The sequence below is a fragment of the Arvicanthis niloticus genome, chromosome 1 (assembly GCF_011762505.2).
Source record: "Arvicanthis niloticus isolate mArvNil1 chromosome 1, mArvNil1.pat.X, whole genome shotgun sequence".
NCBI classification, from domain to species: Eukaryota; Metazoa; Chordata; class Mammalia; order Rodentia; family Muridae; genus Arvicanthis; species Arvicanthis niloticus.
The window spans coordinates 141,306,394-141,331,013 of NC_047658.1; the positions used below are offsets into that span (position 1 = coordinate 141,306,394).

Sequence of the window (24,620 nt, forward strand, 5' to 3'; positions counted from 1 at the left end):
ACTAGGTTAACAGCTTCTGAATAGAACTTTGTAGTGTTCATTACTCTCCCGTGCTAGAATTTTTTTTTTTTGAAACAGGGTTTCTCTGTGTAGCCCTGGCTGCCCTGGAACTCACTCTGTAGACCAGGCTGGCCTCGAACTCAGAAATCTGCCTACCTATGCCTCCCAAGTGCTGGGATTAAAAGCGTGTACCTCCCGTGCTTGAAATCTTATCACATACATGTATCACTCTTGTAAACTAATGGTTGTTATGATATATGTGTCTATGTGTATGTGTATACATTATATATAGCATGACTTACTCTTGCATGCATATATATGTTCATATATCATAACAAATTTATTATATCTACAATGTGTTTATATATAGTACATATATACATTCACAATACACAAATACATGCATTCATACATATATATTTGTATGGAGGCATCTGTATAATTTGTGTTATGCATGCATAATGATATATGGTATTATTTATTTTATATATATATAAATACCTTGTAAAATAAAATATGCATTTTTGTACATATAATATAGTATGTATATAAGTATGTGTATATACATGTGTGTATACTGTAATGCAACTAATAGGAAATTTTCAGGATTATTGGGAGGTGGTAGAAAGAACATTTGTTGCACACAACACAGATTTTCTTAAATTTATTCATTTATTTTATGTATATGACTATTCGATCTGCATGTACATCTGCATGCCAGAAAAGGATATCAGATCCCAGTAGAGATGGTAGTGAGTCACTATGCAGTTGCTGGGAATTGAACTCAGGACCTCTGGAAAAGCAGAAAGTGCTGTTAACTACTGAGCCATCTTTCGAGCCCCACAATACAGATTTTTTAATATTAAAAGACCCAAATGCCTGTGGCTTTTTTTCTTGTTGTGATGAATGAGCCACTAAAAAGAAAAGAAACAGCCAGAAAATTAGGAAGTAAATGTTTTCGAGAAGCTTCACTAATGCCAAGCTAAGATGAAGGTTAAGAAAGAAACACACAGACAGACAGACAGACAGACACACACACACACACACACACACACACATCACAATAAATAAACCCATCTAAGGAGATGATAAATCATCTCTTTGGATTTGATAATTAGGAATATTCCAATGCCTAGTTCACTCTTGCTTGGAAATAGATGCTAAACCTATGTGGGACCAGCCCTCCATCCCTAATGTGAGATGCTGCTGAGGAAGAGGGTAACTACATCCCTTATTGTGGTGTTTCAAAAAGCAAATAAAATCAAGTGTGAAAAATAAACATACAAATGTGACCTGTTAGCCTATGCTGAGTGGCCTTGCACCTAGCTGAAGTCTCTCATCTTCCTGAACAAGGCATTAGCTGCTGACTTGGGACTTGGAGAAAGTGTTTCTAAATCCAACACTTTCCATGTGTCCGATTGCCTCATCTCATTTCCCTTATTGGGCAAGGTGACAGGAAACATTGTTACAGACTCTGACCTTGAGCTGAGATAAATTGTTATTATACCACCGGGCTGGCTTTGAGTGCCTGGAGCCCTTCACCATAATAACAGCTGCACTCAGTATTCCACATCTGCCTAATTATTATCTTCTTTTGCCATTCACTGTGCACATGACAGAGGTGATGGAGCATGTCTAGTGCAGGGCTTCCTCCTTGGATCCCTCTTCCGCTTTCTGGGAAGTTCATGTTTTATAAATAAGTAAGATCTTTATGTCCCAGTCTGATACAGTTGCAGACAAAGTTCAGGAACCAGGAAAACACCTCTGAGCAAACATGAGACAATCAGCAGACACCAGATACCACAGCTGCATCATGGGAAAGATTTAAAGATAATTCCCAGGAATCTCCTTTGAAAGACAGTGGCGAACAGATCTTTAGATACTTTTTTATAAAAACTAAATAAGAACATTTAGGTTCATATATTGATGAGCCAGTAATAATATGCAAAGTTACAGACTTCTGACATCTTTCTTTTTAGTGTTAGCCTTTGTGATCAATACTCTCAATTTAATATTAAAGTTAATTAAGCTGCAGGTAGGTGAGACATTTGATGGCGACACCTGTATGGCCAATAATTTCTATTACTGAGCAGCCCAGTTGCCTCATCTTTTTGTCTGGATATTGATTTTCACCTGCAATTTTCATACTATCTCCTTTTGCAAGAGAGAAAACAGGAACTCTAAGACTGAAAGTTACTCTCACCCTCAGTTAAGAAGAGGCAGTATACTTTGCACTTATGTCTTCATTAAGAAAATAAACTATAGGAAAACTCCAGGCTGCAGGGACAGTCTTTTAAGGGTCAGTTTTACCAGCCTTAAAATGGAGCTTAATGTATCATCTTTCTTAACTTTCCTTGACTTATCAGGGCATCACTCTGATGTTCTGATTCTAAACTGCCCTACACATAACACTCCAGCAATACAGTGACGGGTGTTAATCCCCTATAAAAGTAATATACAGAGTAAGTTTTTCATGTGCTTCTTATGTCAAAACCAGATAAAAAGCATTGTGAATTAAAGCAATCGGATAGGCCCTAGGCTTCTTCTCTATAACCTTCCCCCATCCCTAACCCCCACCCCTGACAATACCTACCACCAAATTCCTCTTGCCATGGAAGAACTGGTAGATGCTTCAAAGAACACTGAGCAGTCCATACATACACACACACACACACACACACACACACACACACACACACACACACACAAACACGCACACACTTCCTTTTTAGTTTTTATCCATCAGGTCCATCAGGAGACAATGCTTCTTTAGTTCATGTTCTTTTTATTTTTAAAATACAAATAAAATTTCTTTCAATATAAATATAACATTTCATTCAAAAATAGAAAAAATATACTATAACCTCGGTCACTGCCCAGCAGGAACAAACTTGATTATTTAAAGAGTCAGAAATCAGGTTTTCATCAACATGTGTGGTTAGCCCAGTTCCAGTGCAATATCATACATAGGAAAAGTCTTGGTTCTACAAATAAACCATTCTAGAGATCACGGTGATTCAAATACACCACGCTGAATGTCTTGTGTCCTGAAGTCAATGACATCGAGATGAGGTGAAATTTGACACCAAGACTACAATTAAATTCATATACAAACATTATATAAATTACTTTGTCGGGCTGCAGAAACACATTAGATTTTATAGCAGTGTTCATCACTTAAAAAGTTACTAACTTCTAAAAAAATTAAGTCTGTTTCTTCTTCTGGTTCAAGTGTAAGGTGCATAGCTCTCAGGAGTCCAAGCAGCGCTCACCGTGAGCACACGGGCTCTGTGGGAGGGGGCGCGGACCGCAGGGTGCCCAGTATTTTGTCCCAGTGTGTGAAGTAAGGAGCAAAGTTGCAGTTAAACTGAGAGTGATGTAAGTCGTGGTGAGCCACGCCCCCGTACCAGCCAAAGGGCACAAGTCTGTGAGTGGACCACGGGAAGTCGTAGCCTGAGTGGTCCTCCACCGACAGCCAGATGTTAACCACGTGAAAGGTAAGGATGGTGAGTGGGTGACACTGAAGCATCGCGACGTTTAGCACGTCGAAGAAGGTCAGAGAAAGCAGCTCCCAGATGCTCATGTATTGGGTAGCCAGCGCGAAGGAGGATGAGTTCTGGTGATGCACCTTGTGAAAGGTGCGGTACAGCCAGGGCACCTTATGGTGCAGCAGGTGCCACGCGAAGACCTCAGTGTCGAAGAGCAGCAGGCAGATCAGGACGTGACTCAGGAGCTGGGAGAGCTCGGGGGCCTCCCGCGGCAGAAGCGCAGGGCTGCGCAACCAGTGCAGCAGCGTCACCGGGAACACGAACACCAGGTGCTGGTAGAGTGTCAGTCCCAGGCAGGGCAGAAGCTTCCCTAGGGAAGGCGAGAAGTCCGGGTGGATCTTGTAGCGTCTCAGGATGGGCACCCAGGGATGCAGAACGTCCAGCACCACGAACGGTAGGCAGAAGCCCACATAAGTGATGATAGAAAAAGTGACTGGGAAGAAGGGTGAGCGCGCGAACGCTTCCCTGGTCCTGATGGTGTCCCAGAGGGGCTGCAGGAGCAGCTGGCTGGAAGAGCCCAGGTCTTGGAACTCCGAACAGTTGTGGCAGCTCATGCTGAGACTGTGTCCCACAGCTGTGGTTTCCCCAGTCACGCCGACTTTTCTTAGGACTGCGGCCCCGCCCCCCAGTGACGTGAGCCTTCCTTCCCTCCCTTCCCTGCTACAGAATTTTGCTTAATTAACCCGAATTATGCGTTGGTTCCTGTCTATGTCGTGGTTTCATAGCTGCATCAAATCTCCCCTTAATGCATGCAGAAGCCCTTAAAGCCGGAGAAAGAGCTGTTTGCGTTTTTTCAGCTGCTGTACTATAGACACAGGAGTGAGAGATTCTGTCTTGGGACAATTCACCAGCAGTCACCACTGCAAACTTGAGTTCATCACCCTCAGAAAGTGCTGTTTCCCAACCAAAGCAGAATTCTCTGAGTTTTAAAATATCTGTATTTAACTGTATAAAGACTTATTCTACATCTTGGAGATTTCTGAGTGTGCGCACCTCACCCCACAGTGCTGGTACTGGGTCTGTTGCAAACTGGGATTGAGTCCTTTACGAAGAGGGAACCTGGCATCCTCCATAAAGGAGCAATCAGGCTCACAGCCTATTGGCGAGGACGACTCTCCAGCTCTGGTACCCTTAAATACCGGAGGTGTCCTGAGCAGGGATCAGATCCTGCAAGACAGCAGTCCAGAAGGCAGCTCTGCCAGCCTTTGCTCTGAGATGGAAAACAAAGGATGCTGGGCTTAACACCCACAAAGGATCGCTTGATTGAGCCAAACCTCAAATAGGGGATGATCTGCGCAATCCTATAGCCTCCCGGGAGATGTCTCATCTCCTGCGGTTTCCTTGGAAGTCGTTAGGCTCCTACTTTTACCAGTCCTCAGCTTTTCCCTGCTCCTCAACTCCTGGACACTCTCTCAGACACCGGAACTGATCGGCTAGGGACTGAGCACAGGAGGTCAGTACTATGTCCGAGGAGAGCCCCGCAGAGAGACCAGCACTGAAATCAGCCCCAGGTGGCTGACACGTGGCACAGGAGACCCCAGAGGAAAGCCAGGGGCCATTCTCCCAGAGTTTCCTTCTTGTATTTGTGTCTTTACAGCGGCTTTTCTCTGCTGGAAGCTGACATAGTCTTATGCAAGCTTGTGTTTCTTGTGTTATTTTCCAAGGAAAACAGCAATAGTGGTTCTAGGAGCCTGCTGCAAGCCCTGCAAACAAGGAGGTGGGGTGAACTGTAACTTCTGCCTGCTCCCTGTCAGGCACAAGTCAAGATTTGTTACTTGTGATTCACACTCATCAAAAACGGGCTCCCACATTTATCAGGAAGGAGGCAGTGACTTTATTATTGTGGTTTCACAGCTCTGGATCTAAGGACTTAGCACATACAACCAAAGGAAATGAGACACACGATCATTGTAACTTAGTGCTTCACAGGTAACCACTAAGATACTTGGAATTAAATTCAAATAAGTTTTTTTACGTGAAGAAAAGATAAAAGGATATATTATAAGAAAAAAACACATACTGTGAAAATATGAAACAATTAATGGGCCCAACATATACCCAGTGTATGTGTGTGTGTCTTACAATAAATACGTTCATTTTATATAGCGATAACATACATACACAATAGGTAAGTTCATAATTCAGACATCCCATTTGGTAGATGCTCCAGATTTATCACTGTTGGAGAATGAGCACGTTCTTCATTCATTCTCCAAGGCCCTTAAGCTGTAGTTTTGAACTGTATAGCCACCTCAAAAAAATAACAAAAGAAAAATAAAAAACAATTTTATAAGACTTATTACAGCCATTATGGAAACCAACATGGGGTTGTCTCAAACTAAAACTAGCATACAGCCCAGCTATGCACTTCTGGCTATATACTAAAGGACTCCGGATCCTATTGGTGTAAAAGAAACACAAAGTGCTAGAACTGGCATTAAAGGGGACTGGCAGAGGAAACATGAAGTCACTCAAGTGGAATTTAGCTAAAGGCGTGCTTGCTGCCTTCAAAGTACCCCAAAGAGAGTCTGCTAACCAGACCTGCTAGAGACAGGGATGTTCAGGATGCTAGAATATAAATGCTTATTCACCAAGATTGACCAGCCATTAAGCAGTGATTCCCATTCCAAAGGCATACCTCTGAAGGACAGCTCATTCATGGTGGGTAGTGTAAGGATACAACTACCATGAAGTTTTGGTCTGCCATTAAGTCTTCTATAATCTTATCAAGAAAAGCATAGTTCTGTCAGTGGACAAGATTACCGTTGGCAAGAACTATTTGAAAAAAGAACAATACTGGCGTACTTTAAATAATTCTGACAATATATAGTATCTTTGCTGTGTAAATGCCCTAGTGTAACCTGGGGCCAGACTTGAAAAATATTTACTCTGTGTGTGTGTGTGTGTGTGTGTGTGTGTGTGTGTGTGTGCGCGCTAACAAAATATTCTATTGGATCTTGGCTCTTGCTTGGGTGTTAGCCCAGTCAGACAAGTGCTATAAAAGTTTTTCTATCATTTCTAAGTATACAGAGTGATTTCTCACCTGGGAAGTACAGTATTTTTCCTAACACTACCACAGAGATGCCTGTCTGTCCGTGTTCATTGCTGCCCTATTCACAATAGCACAGAAATGAAGCCATCCTGGATGTCCATCTACCGATGAATTTATGATGAAGATGTGATACATACACACAATGGAATTCCATTCAGTTGTAAAGGAAAGTTAAAATTTGGAATTTGCAGAAGTATGGATAGGCCAGGTATAACATTAAACAAGGCGATACCAACTCGAAAGACAACATATTTTTGCTTATATATATGTCCTAATTTGCAATATGTATGTACATAAATGGGGGTGAATGGAGGTAACACCTAAAAACCTAGAAAAAAGCCAAAAGAGGGTTAAAAAAGAGGTGCTGATGGGGGGGGGGGACAAAAGGACATGTGTGATATAAAAAGAGAAAAGAGACTGGGGAGGGTTGCAGAGGAGACTCAGGGAGGTAAAGAAATGGGTGAGATGAGAAGACAAACAAAAGCTACTAAAATATTCTTTGTCAGAAAACACCACTATAATATCTAATGGCTGGCATGCTAATATTTTCAAGAAGACTATAAACTCACTAAAGTTCTTAAAAGAAGAAATGAAGAAAGGAAGGAAGAGAAAGGGAAAAGGAGGGAGGGAGGGAAAGAGAGGGAGAGAGGGAGAGAGGGAGAGAGGGAGAGAGGGAGAGAGGGAGAGAGGGAGACACGGAGAGAGGCTCCAGTGTGCCATTCTGACACTCTGCTGGTGTATCTGCCATCACTGATACAGGAGTAAGAAGTAGCTTTGAGCTTCTTGACAGGCAATGAACAAAAGGAAAGAGGACAGATTTTCCTTATGCTTCCTTGGTGACTAACAGAAGCAAAATGGGAGGTGGAGGAGCTGCAGGTCGCTGGCCGCCCTATCGATTGGTTTCTTCCAGCTGGATAATAACAGACTCCTTAATTTCTCTTACAAACCTATGCTGTTTCCACTCGCACTGTTAGGGCAACTTTCTTCCTTCTCATCCCCGGTGAATGTGGTCCTTTGATGCACATCTCAGCGAAGAGAGGAAGATTTGGGATTTGTTCATTTAAAGGGGAAAAGAAAAGGGGACTTCAATGTGGGCCACTCGGGGTTCCAAAGGGACCACCAGAGCGCACGAGCTCAGGGTTACAAATATGTCATGACAGTTGGTTATAAATGGGTCGTACTCAGCAGACTTACCTGGGTTTCTGTCAAGCATGCACTGTTCTTCCCTTCTGCCTCCTTTTTCATGCCTGGATGTGTTAGATCTGCTTGCACCCTATAAAAAGTTGGTAGTATTGCTTGATTTGCATTTAACTATTATCTGTGTTGCCAAGACTTTTTGGTGCCGCCTCATAGCCTTGCTGTTTCACTGGTTCTGTCCTCTACCTCTGTCTATCTCCACATGCTTAGGACATCGAACCTGTGAAGCAAAACCTGGAGCCAGGCCTTCAGGATGCCCTGTTCCCACATCCCTGCACCTCAAGGCATGTTGAAGAACACTTGTCCTCTAGTCCCTGCCCATGAAGTTCATGGGACAGATATTGTGCCCAACATAGAGATGCAGTCATCTCAAGGAGTTAAGCGGTTACAGGCCTCACAGCCTGATGCCAGAGAAGCAGGCATAATATTCCAGATGACTAAACAGAATTTAATGAACCAGGACAAAGTCAAGTCATGTATGGCATTTTCTAAAGTGAAGTTTTCTTGAATTTGCCAAGCCTAATGGAGTTTCTGCAGACTCAACGGTGTAATAGTTTCCAATTAATAGAGTCTTTTAGAGCAAGGATTCTAGGATTTATTTCCATAAAGCTAAGAAAATGCCCATCTTCTCTCTCTGTTTCTCACTCTTCCTTCTCTCTCACTTGCTCTCTCTCCTTTGACCAGTCTCCTCCCCACTCACCTCCATCTGAGGAGCCTGGGTGAAGCCTAACCCATACCAAGCACTCACTCTGTCTCTGTCCTCCAACTCCCTCCCATCCTAAAGACTGTTCAAAAGAGTCTGCATACTCATTTTAGAAGATATGGACTCAAATTGGAAGGTAAAAATAGGTTTCTGTATTTCAATATTTATTAATCTTTACGTGTTTATTGTGAACACTAGTAGATGCAAATTTTGTCTGATGTTCAAGGACATTTACCCATGTGAATGGCTGTTTTATGATTTCACATGGTATCAGAACACTGTCTTGTACTTTTCCACTTAAGACGTTTTATTTATTTATTTTATCATTTCATCCTGACCTGAACCCTCTGACAGCTTTCAAAGACAAGAATCCCTTCTCCTCCAGTTTTTCTCAAAGTCCAAATATAATTAACTCAATCTTAAAGTTATTTGGTACAAACTAACCAAAAGTCTTTGGGTAACCCCGCCAATAGAGCAACATGTAGCTAGTTAGCAAAGCTGATGATATATTCTCTTTAAAATAAGCTTGGTGGTTTTTTTTTTTTTTTTTTTTTTTTTGCTTTCCCAAGTGAGACTATTTAGACAGATAGTTGACTGAAACAACTCTCTTCTGATATATCAGAGATTATCACAAAGCCCAAAAAGGTGTAATGACCTCAAAGATCACAATATGACATGACATTTCAAAGATGATGGATTAAATAGTCAGTCTCAGAAACGTCAAGAATAACCCTAATTAGAGATAAAGTGTCAATTACAGCTGATGGAGAGTTAAAAGTTCAGTGTCAGTTCTTAGCCAGTCAGGGTTGCTATCAAAAAGAACATTGAAGCTGCTGCATTTTTATAGTAATTGTCAAAAGATTGACGGACCATTAATTAACCTTGAAAACAAGAGTAGAAGATGTTAGTGAGGAATCCTAGGGATGTCAGTTCTCCTTCCACAGCCTCTGAGTTCCCTTGATGCTCCTAGTAACCCAGATACTGATGCATATGGGTTCAACCTATCCTACAGTGTATAAGTCAGTATTGTCCATACTGTTGGAACTATTACTTTTCTCACTGAAGCAGGCATATACAGTTGTTCCTAATCAAAAACAAAAAAAAAATCATACCATGCCTGTAAAGAAAGAAAATGTCACCAGCCCCCTGCTTCTTCCCCCAATAATGTGGTCAAAGTTTTAGGAGAACACATAGTTTAAAACATTGGTTTTGGTAATGTAATTGATACAAAACGTCCCATTTGACTAGTTTGGAATTAGACTTGAAATCTGCACCCAACACAATACAGCAAATACTGCTACATGGTAACTGAAAGCTTTCATCAGGATAATTACTTCCTTAAGTCGACTTTCACGAATCACAAGAAATCCAAGTGGCTTCTGGTCTTGAAATCTCTCTATATAATACAGAACAAACGATACCGTTTGGAGAGATGGCTCAGCATTTAAGAGCACTGGCTGCTCATGCAGAGGACTCCTCTTCAGACTGGCTTCAGACTCCATACTCCTATGACCACTTACAACTGCCTGTAACTCCAGTTGCAGGGTATCCAACGTCCTCTTTTGGACTCCTGGGTCATTAAACACATGCAGTGTACTGACAAGCATGCAAGCCAAACACTCAGACTCAAGATAAAAGCAAACCATTCTTTAAAACGACAAAGCATCATGTTACTATTTGAAATGTCTTTATTTATTAAATAGGCATCTTTTGTGTTCACAAACACAAAATAATCTTCGTTATTTTGACAATGAAATCAATAAACTCTGGCACTTCTGAATAATGAGTCCTCTGTTAAAGGCTTCTCTACTTCCTATCTGCCCACTGCCCACACCCAATTTTTATTTCCAAGAGTTATATTTGGGTGGATAGCTATTCCTTGAGAACATCTTCAGATGCTATTCATTATACAAAAACTAATTGTTACTGTGGATAGCAATGACCACAACCACAGTCCATTATCAAATTACCAACTGGCTTACGAAGCTTCTGGACAGTTTCTAAAAGGAAGACCCAGAGAAAGCTTTCCTTAAAAGCTGTTGCAGGAGCTGTGTCTGGTGATGCAAACGTTTAGTCCCAGCATTCAGAAGGGGAGGCAGGAAGACTGCAATTTCTAGACAAGCGTGGGTGAGAGTTTCAAAACAATAAAAACAAAACCAACCAAGTGTGGGGGTAAGGTGGCTGGCAAGATTGCAAGAAAAGTCAAGTGCGCCCTCTTGTGGGATAAAAAACCGTGCTCATTCTTCATTCTCTATATTATGAATAAAAAAAAAAAAAAAAAAAACAGTGATCCCCTCCCCTGCCTTCATTCTCCATTGTAATTAAAAATCAAACTGTGATTTTTCTCTCCCCTTTCGCACTTCATTCTTCATCAATTTCCTCAGAAGAATACACCTTAGAAAGCGGCCACAAGTAGACTATAAGGCACTTGATCTTGGCCAAAAGACTACAGGGCAACAATCCCAAGGAGATCGGATATTAACTTTTCCTTCCCCGTAGACTAAGTTCTGCTCAACCTAGGACCTGATAAAGGCGGTTGAAAAGACACCCTCCCCGCAGGCAAGACCCTCTTCTCAAAACAGGCTCTAAGAAAAACTAAGTAACACTACAAAGGCTGGTGGGAATGCAGTTCAGTAGTAAGCTTACCCAGAACACCGGAAGCTGAGCCCCATCAGGAGGGGGAGCTTGAGGGGGGTTAGGGGGATTGTTGGCCACAAAGGCTTTTTGCATCCAGGATGAGAGAGCACAAATGGAAGCAAACAGGCAGTGGAAGCCACTGTGACAAGAGCATCCGTGTGGTACCTGTACCTGTGGACTTGTCCGCCCGTTTCCCTAATAGAAAAGTTTCCTAATAGCAAAGGAGAGAAGAAAGCACCCATGGCTCATCCCAGGAATGGGTCTATCCACACAGTCTCCGGGACACCTAGGAGAGGCCCTTTAACGCCAACTGCAGCTGGAAAAACCATGTCACCGTATGACACTCCCTAGCATGCTCTCCACACTTGTGGGGAAATGACACTAGCAATTCCAACTCACTCTCCCTGTCTTTCAGCCCTATGCCTCCTCAGCAAAGCCAGTTTGCCTTGGTCAGGGAGGTAGGTGACTCCTCAGGGGGCACACTCAGTGCTCTCTCAGTCCTTCAGTCCTTTCTGAGACTGCCAGAGTCCCCCTTCCCCCCCCCCCCCCCCCGCACGGAGGTTGTACCAGTCCTTGGGCCTTCCCGGGTGCTCCTTGCTCTCACTTATCTAACTCAGAGCATGCACTCACAGTGTCAGACACATATTGTCACTACAATGAAGGCACTGTTAGACTTAAGAGTATTCAAAGATGAATGGTGGTGTGTACTTTGTACTTACTGAGTAGTAGTGTGGGCTCTCTGCGGTGGTTTTTGGAAGTACTAAGGCATGAACTGTCTCTGTCAGCTTTATTTGTTTCATTTGTTCAAGGAAAGGGTGACAGTCCAAGGTTCTGCCTGCAACTAGCCATTGTCTGGGGAAGGGTTTTATTATTGCCGGATCTGAACTGAGTCTTGACAACGTGGACCATGCAACCAGCCCCAGCCCTCTCTAGGCCCCGCCTCCCCAGCCCCAGCCCTCTCTAGGCCCCGCCTCCCCTTCCCTTCTCCCACATTGTTCATGGACTATGTAATTGAAGTTTCTGGGGTGAGGGAGAGTAGAGAAAGAAAATCTTCTGTCCTGTCAAAAGAAAAAGTATAGGCTCGCCATTGAAAAGCAAACACCAACACACAGGTGTTCAGGCCTGGGAGGCTGAGGTTTATTGAAACGTTTAAATATGAACCTTTAAAATGTTACAAAGATGTATCATTCATTCTGCCTGCATGTTTGAGCCGATATCAGGTAATAATATTCCTGCACCTGCGGTGACTAGGTCAGAAAACTTATCAACTGTCCAGCTGGCGATGGCCATCACCAGCGAGTCAAGTGAACAGATGAGAACTTCCAGTACACAGGCGCAAAGCAAGCTTAGTAAAATATTGTACATGTAACACTGGTTCTCAAAGCGAAACTCCTGAGCTGAACTCTGTCTGAAAACATCACTTGTGTGACCAGGAATTGGAACGCTTGCCATGGGCAAGCAGCTTTGGCCTCATGAAGGCACCGCCATGGCAGCTACATTCCCCTCTGACAAATTAGTGATTTGTCCCTCCACAGAAAAGTGACCAGACTACACATGCAGAACCAACACAGCTCATTGTATTCATCTTCTTCAAGTTTTTGCTTTATTTTTGTTTTTAATCAGTGCAGACTGCTTTTCAAGAGTCTATGGGTTTTTTTTTTTTGGGGGGGGGGGGTTGGCCTGAAAAATTTTGTTATTGAGATCTGATTAAACTGAAGAGAGAATATTTTTACTCCTGGAGAAGCTGAGATAACACTGAATTTCACTAGGTAACTAGTACATAAAAACATAAAATGTTGTTTGGGTAGGTGAGCACAGGAATTCTGGGCTGGAAAGCCCTCTAAGGCAAAGAGATGAGAACTGAGTATTTTGTGTTTTTTCTCCTCTGTCTTTGGTTTTCTAGAGACAAAGTCTCACTCTCTAGATGAACCCTAAATCTAACAGCAGTCTTCCTCTCTCAACCTCCGGAGAGCCTAGACTGCAGGTTTGTGCTGCTGTGTCAAGCTCAGAGCAAGGAGCTTTTCATAGTGTGTTCAAGTCACTGGCAGATGTATTTCTGCTAACAAACAATAGCGTGAAATGTCCTGTATGTGTTCCCTTGTGTTGGGTGGGAATAGAAAAGCAACTTTCAATTACCAAGGGTTTGAGGCATTGATTTGGTGAATCAAGAGCTTGCACACAAGCATGAGAACCTGAGTTCCTAGAATCAGTGTGAACATGCTGGGTGGGATATCACATTCCGCAGCATGGGGGAGGGGCCGGGTAGAGACAGGAAGATCCTGGAGGCTCACTGGCCAGCTAGTCTAACTGAAATGTCAGGCTCCCGGTTCAGCAAGAGACTCTGTCTCAAAAAGTAGAATGGGACGTGACTGAGGAAGACACCCTGATGTCTTACCTCCACACCAGGAAGGTTTGGCCAGCACACAGCACACACTAATGCATGTATATGCACAACACACATGCACTGAAAACAACCCCAAAAGGTAAACACAAGGATTACAACGACTTTTCCACGTAACATCCATACTTTCTAAATACTTACAAGACATCACTGGTTGTGATGCTGGCTTGTCAGTCACCATGAAGCACAAGACAGCTAGCGTGCTTCTTATTAACCAGAGAGCAATGTACACTTTTGACGTCATCATCTTCTTGCACATAAAAATACGAATGATCTAGACAAGGGAAACGCAAGTATTTTACAGAAATCAAGCAAACAACTGGTTTTGTTCCCCTGCTGAAGAGGAAGCATCTCAAGTCTGGCGTTCACTGGTATTTCTTCATTAGACTGATCACTTCATTATACATCCTCCAGGGGGCATCCAAACCCCAAATAAAATCCAGATGGTCCCACTCAGGAATGAGCTTGTGGTACACCAACTTGGGGATTTCAGTCAGTATGATATTGATGTCGCGGATGTCTGCCAGCCAGTCCCGGCCCCCGCTCCACAAGGCGGTGGGTACCCGCATGTCTTTTATGTTGTACACGGGAGGATAACTCTACGAGAGAAAAGGGATCATAGAAAGCTTTGCAATTATTCCAGTTATAATTTTTTAAATTTTAATAAATGAAACCTCCATTGAAAAACAAGCGGCTAGTAAGTCTGATTTGAAAGTAAAAAAAAAAAAAATTAATTAAAAAAAAAAGTTTCGAGGATTGCTTCCATTATGCTTTTCAGGTAGTCGTTACAAGGAGAAGTAGAGTTGTGGAGATGTCCCCTCTGCTGCACAGCAGGGACCACTTAATCCCCAGTGACTATCACGGTTTTCCCCAGATGTGGAGTCAAAGTAGTAGACCCAAGTGAACAGGGAGGCACTGTGGGATCATCTCTTCACGCCCTCTCCCTCTGAATGCAAGAGAAGTCACAGGAATCCTCCACGCCTCCATTTTCTGAACTCTATGCCACACACAAGGGCTATCTCAATTTAGAAAAGCAGAGAGAAAGGTTCTCAAGCTTTAGAAAACTCCGTGATCAAAAATGGAAATTTTATTTGCAAAGAGAAGAAATGGCTTTAAAGCCCTGTGAGGTGTCTAGCAAGCTGGAAACAGCATGGAGGCTCTTTGGCTCTAAGGAGTATGCTTATGATCCTACTGAATCACAATGACCTCTTATTTACAACCAAGAGGATGGAGACAGGAAACCTGGGCCGTACCACCACTGACAGATCTGGAAAGATCTGAGTGGACTGAGGAAAAAACATCATAACTAGGCAATTCTGCCAAGAACATTCCCTCATTGTTCGATGTCCCAGGGGAAGGGAATGCCAGGGCGGGAAGACGGGAGGGGGGTGATGGAGGTGGGGAGCACCCTCACAGAGGCAGGGGTCAGGGGATGAGATAGGGGGTTTCAGAAGGGGAGACTTGGAAAAAGGAAAATATTTGAAATGTAAATAAAGACAATATCCAATGAAAAAGAAAGGATAATGTTTTTTAAATTTCACAAAAGAGAGAGAGAGAGAGAGAGAGAGAGAGAGAGAGAGAGAGAGAACATTCCCTCAGCAGCTGAGCCCAGCTGACTTCTATGGTGAGTTTTCAAAGCCCATTTTAATTAAAAGTCTTACCTGGTTGTAATGAAAATAATTCTTGTCTCTGCTTCCCCAGTCAAAAGCTTGAAGCTTATGGTATTTAACAACCTAAAAAAATCATAAAATTTGGAGGAAAAAAACTTAGTAAACACTAAAATTTATAAGATAATATAAGAGGCTGTGTGAGTCAATTAGGTCCTCAGAAATCAAGTTACTCCCCAATTCAGGTCTATTTATCATTTCCAAATAATTATTTAAGATAAATTTACAACTACTATGGCTTCCTTTACCACATGACTGAATCTCTGACTGAATGGTTGGGAAAGCAGCCAAAATTTGTTTCTTGTTTTTTTTTTTTTTTTTTTTTTTTTTTTTAAGAGTTACTGATTTTATTCGGAGACGGCCATGTACACTAACGGTTCCGACTGTGAGCAAGTAAAACTATATCACCAAGTGACATCATAACTATAATGGTTTGCCATCAGTGTGTTCTCCAATGTTCAAACAACAAAGAAATTAGTGACATGTACGCAGACTTTAGTTTACCAGTTTCTCAGACGTCACGCACATGGATAAAGCACCAGGTGAGCAGGGAGCAGCTTGTAACTTAGCCTGAGTTCATGTGTTCAGCTATCAGCAGTATTTTAAAGAGTTCATCAAATGGACATTTTGTTTTTCAACAAAAACAACCGCCTTTCAAACAGTGGATGACATCAGAATGATATGAGGTCAGGATACTAGGCAGACCCTAGGAACACATCTCCAGAACTCAGATCCTGGAGAGATGTGGGATCGGCCCAGGAGTCTGATTCCATTTGTGTCCTCAGTGGCAGTGGTTAGCACAGTAAATCCAGGTGAGGATGGGACTCTTCCAAAAGAAACAAGTGCCCAGGTCTGGGCAGGGCTGGAGGGTGGGGTTGTGGAGAGACAAGAATAGGTTTGGCTGGGGAACAAGAGGATAAGCTTGTCAGATTCAGATTAAAGGATGCTACAATTGCCAACTGAACTAAATTTGGAATTAAGTAAGAGACAGGTCTAGGCATAGCTGTGTCTATGAAGGTGTTTCCAGGCAGATATATTTGAGGACAAAAGAAGATATAGTCTTCATGGGCATGTGTAGCATCCCATGGACTAGGGTACTGGACTGAATTTAAAAACAAAACAAAACAAAAAAACAAACCAGGAACCTGAGCAGAGCACCTGCATCATTGCCTGGGGCCATCTGGCCCCTGGTATCAAGGTCCAGTGGGAGAGCCCAGCGGGATAGCAGTAACAAGAAAACACTAGGAAATAGCTGTACAGAGTAACCTCTGTATGGACAGAAGAACTTCACAGTGAGCAAAAGGGCAAAAGGCAAAGGGCTGTCTCCACTGACTTGGAAATGCTGAAATCACAACTTGGCTAGAGATCCATATGGCCCTCAGCCTGCAGACTCTGACTGAGATCAGCTGATTAAAGGGGCCAGAATAAGAGCAGACAGTCGTATTGCAGCCAGTTTAGCTGCTCTCATCCAAACTCAGTGCTCATAGGGGGCCAGGGACACTGAGAATGAAATAAGACCCTTCTGTGACGATGTGTTGATTACAAGGTGCCTGGCTTGCACAGTCAGCATTTTAGCTGCTGAGCCATCTGCTAACCTATAGGTTTTATTTACTTTTTTAAATATCTTACCTATGTCAGTTTACTCGTGTATGATATGTAGGATGGGTGTGGGTGTGCGAGCGCATATAGAGGTCAGAGGACAACATGCAGTACATTCTGACCTTGGACCTTGTCGGTTCTAGGGATCAAGCTCAGGTTATCAGGCTTGGCAGCAAGTGTACTTAGCCACCGAGCCATCTCCTAACCTCATATTCTTCATTATTAAAATAATCAGTGTTTATAGTCAGTTTTGAAATCCCACGACTTATTTTTATTTGAAAGAATGCTTTAGTAAAAGGTGTACTCCTTGAAAAAAACCCAGTAGTTATGACACAAGTGCTATCTGCCCAGTACTCAGACTGTTCTCTAAGACAACCTTAGAACATCTTGGTTTGCAGCTTAAGCAGCCAAGTATTTCCTGTTTAGGATAAAGTTAGTTGGAAAAGACCATTCTCGAAGATACGTCCTAAGGTAGAAATAGGTCCTCCATTACTGTCAAGTGGGAAAAGGAAAGCAAGTGGTAAAGACACAGCAGGAAAAGCACAATCCTCTTTACCATCACATACTCTATCTGCAGCTGCTTCTTTTTGAAATGATTCAAGAAGAGGCACAGAGCAAACTCAGAGATATTTCCCACCCCAAATGTAGAGACATTTCCTATCTCAAATGCGCCCTTACTTTCTCTGTGGGATTAGTAGAATAATTTTATTTCCATTTGAAGATACTTTTCTATTTTATCTGTATGTGAGCTCCAAGTGCGCATGTGATAAAAATGGCCAAAATTCTATTTTAAGCTTAGTGACCCTCATGATCATACATGACTGCCATGGCTCTGGTTTGTCCACTGATGTTCCAGGCACATTGTGTTCATGGGTTCTTGCTGAAATGACAGCTTCTGTTCCCCAGAAAACTATAGTTTATTAAACATGAAATAAAACAAACAGTATACAATTAAAAAATAAGGAGGGAAAAGGAAGGGGGCAAAGGAAAGGGATGATATATAAATCTGAGATGGAAATAAAGGAGAAGGAAGTCAGGGAGAGAAGAAAGAAACAGTTCCACCCTGACAACTGTCCGATGAACCCATGCATTACTCAGAGTTTATCATGGGAAATACCAAAAGTGGCACCACGCCAGTGACGACAAGCACCCAGAATTGTAGGAAGAAAACAGACCTGGTCTAGTGTTTCTGTTTGGGAAAGGCATACAGAACGATGCTCTGAGAGTCCATGGCTTGTCCAGTCCCCACTTTACTAACTTCACATGGGACCAACAGTACCCCTGTTACCTTACCTGACTCCAGTGTAACAGGTTTTGCACAGAAGATCCTGCAGGACAGTGTGTTGTGTACACATCCACTCTAGACTGAAAGATGAATATGATGAATTAGAAAACAATGTTAAGGTGATATTTTTCTCTTCAGAGGATAAAATAATACAAATCTAAACACCGCTGTTCAGACGGCTAATCTCTCAGAGATCAGAATACATCTGACTACGAATATATCCAATAAAAATGTCCACATCTGCAAAGGACCTATGAAGGAAAGGCAATTGTGGTGTAAGTACAAAGGGGAACAGGCTGAAACCACGGGTCATTTCTTATCTTCTCCATGCTTCCCTAAATTAAAAGTCTCTAACCTGACCCCCTTTGCAGATTGTTTTGTAGAGGAAATGATCTGACTCAGACTTGACCTCAAGGCCCTCCTAACTCAGCTCCCCATGGGCTGGAGTCACAAAAACGCACCACCACGCCTGGCTTTACTCCAGAATTTTAAAACCTGTTTTCAAAATTCAACATTCTAAGACACAAATACATTTCAAAACATAAGCCAGAGATTTGCACTTCATATAAAAACATAAATACATATGTACAGCCACTCCAGACTTAAACACACATTTTTAAAAGAAACATGTTAGGCTTTGGTCTGATGCTATGTAGAGTACACACCATATAGGCCCAAGCGATGCTATGTGACTTTGCCCCTAAGTTATTTCTGATTGGTGAATAAAGATGCTGACAGCCAACAGTTGGGCAGAAGACACATAGGTGGAGTTTATGGTTCCCAGGCTTGGCAGAGGACAACCACAAGGAGGAGAAGAGGTGAAGAGAGGAGAAAGCTGCCACAGGTTAGGTGAGTCATAAAATAATGGCCATGTGGGTTGGATAATTGGAGTTAAGAGCAGCCCAGGTAAAATATGACAAATTATATAATGGGATTATTGGCTGGGAAATAGACACACTAGCATAGAGGACAGATATCTGCCCAGCTCTTGTGTTGACTGAGGCTGATAAGAAATATAAGAGGTGTGTGTCTTTTATCTGGGAACTAAATGGTCAAAGGTGGGGTAGAAACCCCCATAATTAGGATTAAATGTTTTCAACAACAGAGACACACTAGTAGCATCAAATGCTATATCAACATTATGACTTGTGACAGATCCACTCACTGATGGATTCTATGTAGGGTCTGAGTGGGAAGCTGAGAGGAGTGAGCCCTAGGGCAGCAGCAGATGGGGCTGTTTGCTAAAGCTGATTTTTGTGTTTCTCAAATGAAACTCTAATGTGTGCTGGGTCCAGGTCCTCATCTCTCATACAAATAAGCACATCCGTGGATAATTACTACATACCATATTTAAATTCTTCTCATTGAAGCCACATATCAGAAAGAAGATATTTGCGCAAAGCTCCTTCATGATGACGTGAGTGCAAACGTGGGTACTCAGCCATTTCACCACTGCGCTCTGAGGAAGAAACTGCTTCTGTCCAAACATGTCCTGGAAACACAAAGACACCCGAGAATGGGTCAGCATTTCAACCTGATGTTCCAGCTTCACACCCCTTAAGAAGTACAGGCATACAAGCAGCTCCACGGGGGCCTCCAGAACAAAACAGCAGTGCACCAACATTCAAAACAGGAAAGCTATGAGATACACTACATCAGATGTGCTTAAGGACACATGACAAGGCCCCACAATGAGAAGACAGAGACAGAAAGCTAAGTAAGTTTGTAGTAGACTATTATAAAGGGAGATGAGCATGCCCATTTGTTGATGGGCTACTCCCTAACAGGACTTCTGAGAAGATTCTGAGGCTCCAACTAAGTGTTTCCCTCTATTCTAATATGGGCCAAATCCAGCTTCCTACAGGTGGATTACTCTTTGTTTGTTTGTGGGGTGGTGGGCTGTGAGAAGCAGCTGGGCACCTGGTCGAGCACAGACTCCGAACCCCAGACCCTAATCGGATGGCTGGTGTTCGGATCTGCTCCTGGGCCCTGGTTCTTTTCGCTTAGCTTCAGCCCTCCACAGCCCCTCCCACAGAGAGGTCTATGGACATCAGTTGCAAGGAACAGTGCCTCAGGCTCTCCCACATGCAGATGAGGTATCTCCAAGCTCTCAGACCAAGCCAATAGGCGTTATCTGCTGCCGGACCCTGACCTAACCCAAAACTGTAAATAAAGGCTCTAATCAGAAGTAAAGGTGTGCAAGAATCATCCCGTTGTCTGAGAGTTTCTGTTGCAAGAGCTGTAACACTTGGGAAGAGATCTGCTTTCCCAAAGCGCCTTCAGGACTCTCCCCTCCCTGCTAGCTAGCTGGCCTCACCAGCACAGCCCAGAGGCTCAGCAAGGAGAGATAGGTGCAGCACCTGGGAGTAACTGGGTAGTGACATCAGAGACGCTGGCGCTGGCGGAGGCAGCAGCAGCGGGAGCAGAGAACCAATTCCCCCTCCCTGCTCTCACTCTGTCCCCTTGGCCGGGACCCCCACACCAGGCCAGGCCAGAGATCGTCCTCTGGAACAGGGACCCACATTTGTTTCTTTGTTTCAAAACAGGCTCCTGCTGTACAGCTCTGGCTGGCCTAATAGTTGTTATATAGCCCAGGCTGCCCCTAAACTCATAGAAATCCTGCTGCCTCAGTCTTCCAGGGCTGGGATTTTTAGCTGTGAGCCACCATGCATGATTATTGTTAATTTATTATGAAATATTTTGTGATGGTAAAACACATAAGATGTATCATCTGGATGATTTTTTAACTGTTCGATTCAGTGGCAAGCACATACATGCTTGTGCCGTTATCCCTACAATCCACCTTCAGAATCCTTGCATCTGTGCCCATTAAACAATTACTCTGAACTCATTAGACAATTCATTACTCCTCACTTGCCCTGCCTCCAGCACCACATGTGGTTCTGTAAGTTTTACTGGAATACACCCACAGTACGTTTGTGAATTATCTCTGGCTGCAGACAGAAAGTCAACCACAGAAACCACTTGGCCCACAAGGCCAAATTCACTTGCTCGCTAGCTCTTTGTAAAAGAAGCTTTCCAATTCTCAATGTACATTGTCCCTAACCAATAGTCAACTGAGTCTGTGCACTTGTATAACCAGGACTGTCACTACATTCTCCAGGCAGATCTTCATGTAAAGTGGGATAGGGGACAGGTCTTCCTTCTATGGAACTCAGATCTGTCTGTCCCTTTGCCGTCTTGCTTACATGCACTAACTCCAGAACAAGCCAGAATAGAAAACTCAAATATCTACAAAGGAAATGCTGTGAGTTGTGTTATGACCCCTTAAAAGGCCGACATTTAAGTCTTAACTGTCTGCATTTAAGACTCTTATTATTTGGAGATTATGTCTTTTCAGACAGAGGCTGGACCTTCAAGTATCGATACTTTTAAAGGATATCCTTTTAAAGATTTCTCCCCTTTTAAAGGGGAGAAATCTGACCACAAAGATGGACGTGTACATGGAGAAAACAGTGACTGTGAAGGCAGAAACCAGGACGATGCTTCTACAAGCCCCAAAGACCAAAGACATGCAGCATATTTGCCTGGAGAAGCTAACAAATAGTATGTGGAAGCTGTAAACTCAAATGAATGCAGCCGCACATGTGGCCCGCTTCTCTGCCTCGGAGTGGACAACTGGTGAATATCAGCAACTTTGACAAAACTGAACGTCCCTGCTGAGCTCAGCACTACATGGAACCACTACTCCTGCCCAGCTTCCTTTTTTCCTCCCTTAGAAAAGAAAGCCAATTATCCAATCTGCAACATAAATATCACACTAGTTTAAATATATAATACTGTATTCTAGTTTCTTCCAGAAAATTTACCCATCTACAAAGAGCCTATGATCTCTGTCTCTGTCTGTCTTTGTTCGGATTTCTATTACTTGTGATAAAATACTTTCTGTCTTGGGGGAGAGAAAGGATTTATTTCAGCTTATAGTTTCGCATCAGAGAACATTAACTAAGGAAGTCAGGACAGGAACTGACACTGAGCAGGGACCCGAAGGCAGAAGCTGATGCAGAAGCCATGACAGAGTCCTACTCCCTGGCCCACTGCTCCCTGTGAGCTTGCTCAGCCTGCTTTCTCATAGCAACCAGGACCACCAGCCCAGGGGTAGCACTGCTAGCAGTGGGCTACGCTTTCCTGAATCAATCACTAATTCTAAAAATGCCCGCAAAGCCTCGCCTACATGACAACTGAGATGGGGAATTTTCTCAGGTGGAGGATTTCTATTCCCAAATGATGGTAGCCTGTGTCCAGCTAACATAAAACTAGCCAGCACACTGTTACATCAATCTTCTGTTGGATCATGTATCAATACCTAAGAATGGGCATTAATTAGATCTGAATGGTCTCCTTCAGAAAAGCGATATAAGAAAGAGTTGACTAAAAAGGACCAGGAGGTAAATTCCACATGGAGAAAAGGTCATGTGACGTGGAAAGTTAGCCATTCACAACTCCAGGCTAAGAGTCTAGAAAGTGGTCATTTGATGGGTTGGTAAGTTAGACTTTTGTATTTTTTTTTCAAAGGGTTAGAGGGAAACACGTTAATTCCATAAAAGCAACCAACATGTATTTTTTAGAGAAACTAATTCAAATGTTATGAATATTTGTTCACATTTTGTTGGTCTGGCTTTTGTTTTTCTTGTTTTGCTTTGTGAGCTGTTTAAAAAAAAAAAACAAAAACAACAACAACAAAAAAAAATAACTTTCCCATTTGTGCCATAAAGCAAGCTAGTCTGAAACCATGATTCCTAAATGCCAGACCCACAGTCTTCATCAGAAATCACAGAAGATGTTTTAAAAACACAGATTCCTGATTCCCCACTCCAGAATTTCTGAAATGTAATCTCAAAAGTGGGCTGGGAGGGGCTGTGGCACTTCTAGGTTTACAAAGCTAACTCATAAACTCTAGGGAACCAGCTAGATATAGAACATTCATCCCTATGGAAGCTGCCACACTCTCCTGTATCCACTCTAGAGATGTTCCCCAGCCTGGATGTCCACCACAGCTGTCTTTATAATAAAATAAATAAATAAATAAATAAATAAATAAATAAATAAATAAAACTGTCTATGTAACACCTAATAATAAAAATCAATGCACACGCTAGCTCTCCCTGGGAGAAATAAGCAACATGCAGAACAATCTATAGAATTAAACAGCATCCATGTGGAAACAAAACAATACATCTCTCTTGGTGCATCTCTATGTGTATAAATTCATATGTGCAGTCTGTAGGAAAAGACCTCCAAATTGAGTAGTTCTAAAGAAGGCATTAGGGAGGCCACCTAGTAGTCAGGAAGCTCTTATAATCTCTGAAGTTTTTGTAATAAAAATCAGTACTATTAGCAAAGACAGTCAAAACAAAGTTATATCAGCATGTTTGCCGGTGCAATGAACTCCTACCACAACAGTCTGACTAAATTACTGTAGTTCTTTACAACCCAAAACCTAACGCGTAGCAGTTAAAAAGTCAATGAAGTATAACACTGTGATTCTTCCACCTCAGTAACTGTCAGGTTTTGAAATCAGAGAAAAGTACATACTTCCTGTGAAAGACTTTTTTTCAAAGGCCTGAGAGAGGGAGCTTTGTTACACCTCCCTTGAAGTAATGAATCACTTAATATCATGAAGAAGTTCTAAGAACCAAGTTTTCAAGTAAAGTTATCATTGTGCAACCATCACACAGTAATATCCTTATACAATCCTAGGTGGTACAGGTCAATCACTTGACACAACTACATGACACAATCAAAAGACATGGTGAATGTGAGACTCACGAGTCCACTGCTGTCTCATGGTGCCACATGTCTTTACAATAAGCATTTTTGCAAGACCAACGATATAAATAAACCAGTGATAGATACTATCAAGTATGACATTATGCTGGCTTGCTTTTGGTTGCTGTTATAAAACACTCACCAAGAGCAAATAGGTAAGGTTGTAATTCATCTTACACGTCCAGGTCACACTCCATCATTGAGGGAAGTCAGACAAGGAGCTTAAGGTGGGAACCATTGAGATTCTCACTGATTCACACACAGGCTAATGCTTAGGCAGCTTTCTTATACAACATGCATGGGGACGGCACTTCCCCCAGTGTCATCCCCTGTATCAATGAATTGTCAAGACAACCCCCCACAGACACACCCACTGGTCCAGTAAGAGTGTGTAGAGAGGACACTGCTGATTCTCCACTAATGAGCAATTTTTCAGCTCAAGAGAGTCTCTGAGGAGAAGTGAAACTGGTGGGACTCCCCAAGTACCTCAAAAAGAAGCTCTGGCAACCGTGCCAAACGGACTACCGGGCCGGAAGCGAAATTGAGAGACAACACAGGAGCCAAGGCAAAAAACATTTTAATCTTCTTTGCCAGCTCGGGCATCTGTAAAAAGGCTATGAAACCTGCAGGGCAAAAGAAAGAGTTAGATAGACCTTCTAGTACTTCCTCAAAAAAAAAAAAAATGAGAAAAAAAAATGAGAACGGTCAGCCATTGTACCCTACAGAGGAAGCCCAGTAAAC

General features: G+C 42.6%; 2 protein-coding genes across 3 annotated transcripts in view; both read right to left on the reverse strand.

Annotated features, from left to right (window-relative positions):
• Positions 1 to 2,778: 2,778 nt before the first annotated feature.
• Positions 2,779 to 4,415, reverse strand: Ch25h (cholesterol 25-hydroxylase). The gene has a single exon (XM_034515719.2). The coding sequence runs from the start codon at positions 4,100 to 4,102 to the stop codon at positions 3,269 to 3,271; it is 834 nt and encodes a 277-aa protein (XP_034371610.1). The 5' UTR covers positions 4,103 to 4,415; the 3' UTR covers positions 2,779 to 3,268.
• Positions 4,416 to 12,252: 7,837 nt separating this feature from the next.
• Lipa (lipase A, lysosomal acid type) overlaps positions 12,253 to 24,620 on the reverse strand; it is a 31,512-nt gene continuing 19,144 nt past the window's right edge. For both annotated transcript variants that reach the window (XM_034514753.2, XM_034514760.2), the window contains exons 6-10: positions 24,366 to 24,502; positions 19,435 to 19,581; positions 18,098 to 18,169; positions 15,200 to 15,271; positions 12,253 to 14,137 (exon numbers count right to left, since the gene is read on the reverse strand). In XM_034514753.2, the coding sequence (XP_034370644.1) occupies positions 13,904 to 14,137; positions 15,200 to 15,271; positions 18,098 to 18,169; positions 19,435 to 19,581; positions 24,366 to 24,502 (662 nt within the window). In that variant the 3' untranslated portion in view covers positions 12,253 to 13,903. The remainder of the gene's footprint in view (positions 14,138 to 15,199; positions 15,272 to 18,097; positions 18,170 to 19,434; positions 19,582 to 24,365; positions 24,503 to 24,620) is intronic.